The 1,736-nt window shown below is 38.7% G+C and overlaps 1 protein-coding gene across 1 annotated transcript; it reads right to left on the bottom strand.

The window, feature by feature from the left end:
* Nucleotides 1-351: 351 nt before the first annotated feature.
* LOC144648408 (uncharacterized) lies at nucleotides 352-1,484 on the bottom strand. The gene is made up of 4 exons (XM_078507977.1): nucleotides 1,131-1,484; nucleotides 935-1,042; nucleotides 603-846; nucleotides 352-518 (listed from the first exon to the last, which is right to left on the bottom strand). Exons 1-4 carry the CDS (start codon nucleotides 1,482-1,484, stop codon nucleotides 352-354), a joined length of 873 nt encoding a protein of 290 aa, XP_078364103.1.
* Nucleotides 1,485-1,736: the final 252 nt, after the last annotated feature.

The following is a 1,736-nucleotide window of genomic DNA, read 5'->3' as shown; positions in this document are numbered from 1 at the left end:
TCCACAAATAGCGCTGAGAGTAAGGTACGCAAATAACATAAAAAAGCCCATGCTAGTTATGTTGTGCATGTTAACATGTTTTATTGAACATCACGTTCTTGTGCCGTTTTCTTTTTGCAGATCCGAATTCGAAGTGTAATATTAAAGCAGTTAAAAGACTTGAAGGAGTTACAAGATGACGGCGTACTCTCCCAAGACGAGTTCGTGAGCCAAAAAGAAAAGCTAGTAACAGAGCTTAACGAACTCTAATTTGTAACTGGAAAATGTCGAATGAATGTGTTTCATTAAAAATATTCCGCGTGCTGAATATAGTTTCTGACTTCTTCGTCTGTAACTTGAAGGAACGCCTCTTCAAAATTGCCACGCTGCATCATTTTCTCTGATCCAATTTTTAGCTTGCGCGAAAAGCTCTTCTAATGGCATAAAATCGGGGCTATATGGTGGCAAGAAGATAATCATAGCTCCAGTCGCGTGAATAGCATCCATAGGTGCCTGTGAGTGGTGAACCGCCGCGTTATCTACAAGAATCATAAAAACAAAAATTCATGAACGCCTCTTTGTTTTGGATTTTAATTTAAACAACACTTTGAAACGTTCCTTACCTAATATTACCACCGATCGCGGATTCAATCCATTAAATGGAAGCAAATTAGGACAAAGCTTATTCGTCACAAAATCTAGAAACGTCGCGGCATTAACATTTCCCTCGTAGATACCAAGGTCTATGATCCCGTCAGTACAAAGGACGGGAATGGCAGTAATACGCGGACCCCAGTTCTGAAAGAACTTTTTTACCATTTTTTTTTCCAATGGGGCTGCGTCCAGAGGCTCGGGAATTCTTTTATCCTATAATCATGACACAACAATCAATTTTAGATTTGGAATTCTAGAACAAATTTTAACTGAACAAACAAAATAAGAAAGGAACACTCACGAATCCGCTTTCATCTATAAACACAAACATTTCAGAATTCAACGTGCAAACATTTGCTCGGAAGATAACTCTTGCTTCTTCAGACCTTTGAAGTGCAATTTTGTTGAGCTATGAAGAGAACAGAGTAAATTTCAGGTTATATGAATGTTTCGTAAGCCGTGAAAACCAATTCAAAAGCACTTTAATACAAACAAACCTTTTTTCGACTAAAACGATTTCGTCTCAGATAGTAGAAAATGCTTGCCAATGCTAACTCCGATCCCGTTTGGGAATAAACATCATGAGCCACTTCTGAAAGCGTCTTTTCAGGGTGTTCTAGCACTGATTCAAAAATCAAAAATTCCACGTGCAGGTGCATGGCCACACTTTTGATGGGTCTTCCAATTGTGTTCGCTTTGACTGTACCGTAATTTAACACTTTTGACACATAACGCTCGATAGTTCTTGGGCACATTTGCAAAACCGCTGCCACTTCATCCAATTCATATCCCAAGATTTCTTTCATCCAAATGGCTCGCCATCGTAGGTCCTCACTGAACGGGCGAGGCATGGCTGGTTTTGATGGGTTTATTTATAAATATCCCACATAACCTTGCGGTCCTGGCTTTTAGATTTGAGCTTTGATCCGACAACGTTAATTGAAATAGCTGTATAAATTATATAGGACAAGTGATGATCACTGTTTGATTCAGAATAGTGCTCTACATTGAAGGAGCCTTATATATATGCACAACTTCATTTGTGTTTATTTTTATTTGAACTCGAAGCAAGATCTATACACCCAAAAGATGCGTGTGAAAAA

Source organism: Oculina patagonica, chromosome 4, assembly GCF_052425735.1.
Source record: "Oculina patagonica isolate OP01 chromosome 4, crgOcupat, whole genome shotgun sequence".
NCBI lineage: Eukaryota > Metazoa > Cnidaria > Anthozoa > Scleractinia > Oculinidae > Oculina > Oculina patagonica.
Note: the sequence above shows the minus strand (reverse complement) of the source record. Positions and strands in the feature narration are given on the sequence as shown.

What these genes read in the sequence shown, in the direction of transcription:
- LOC144648408 (XM_078507977.1), bottom strand. Translation starts at nt 1,484, where the DNA reads ATGCCTCGCCCGTTCAGTGAGGACCTACGATGGCGAGCCATTTGGATG. An exon ending in ATCGTTTTAGTCGAAAAAAG is followed by an intron (nt 1,043 to 1,130) that starts GTTTGTTTGTAT and finishes TTCTCTTCATAG; the next exon opens with CTCAACAAAATTGCACTTCA. An exon ending in TTATAGATGAAAGCGGATTC is followed by an intron (nt 847 to 934) that starts GTGAGTGTTCCT and finishes TCATGATTATAG; the next exon opens with GATAAAAGAATTCCCGAGCC.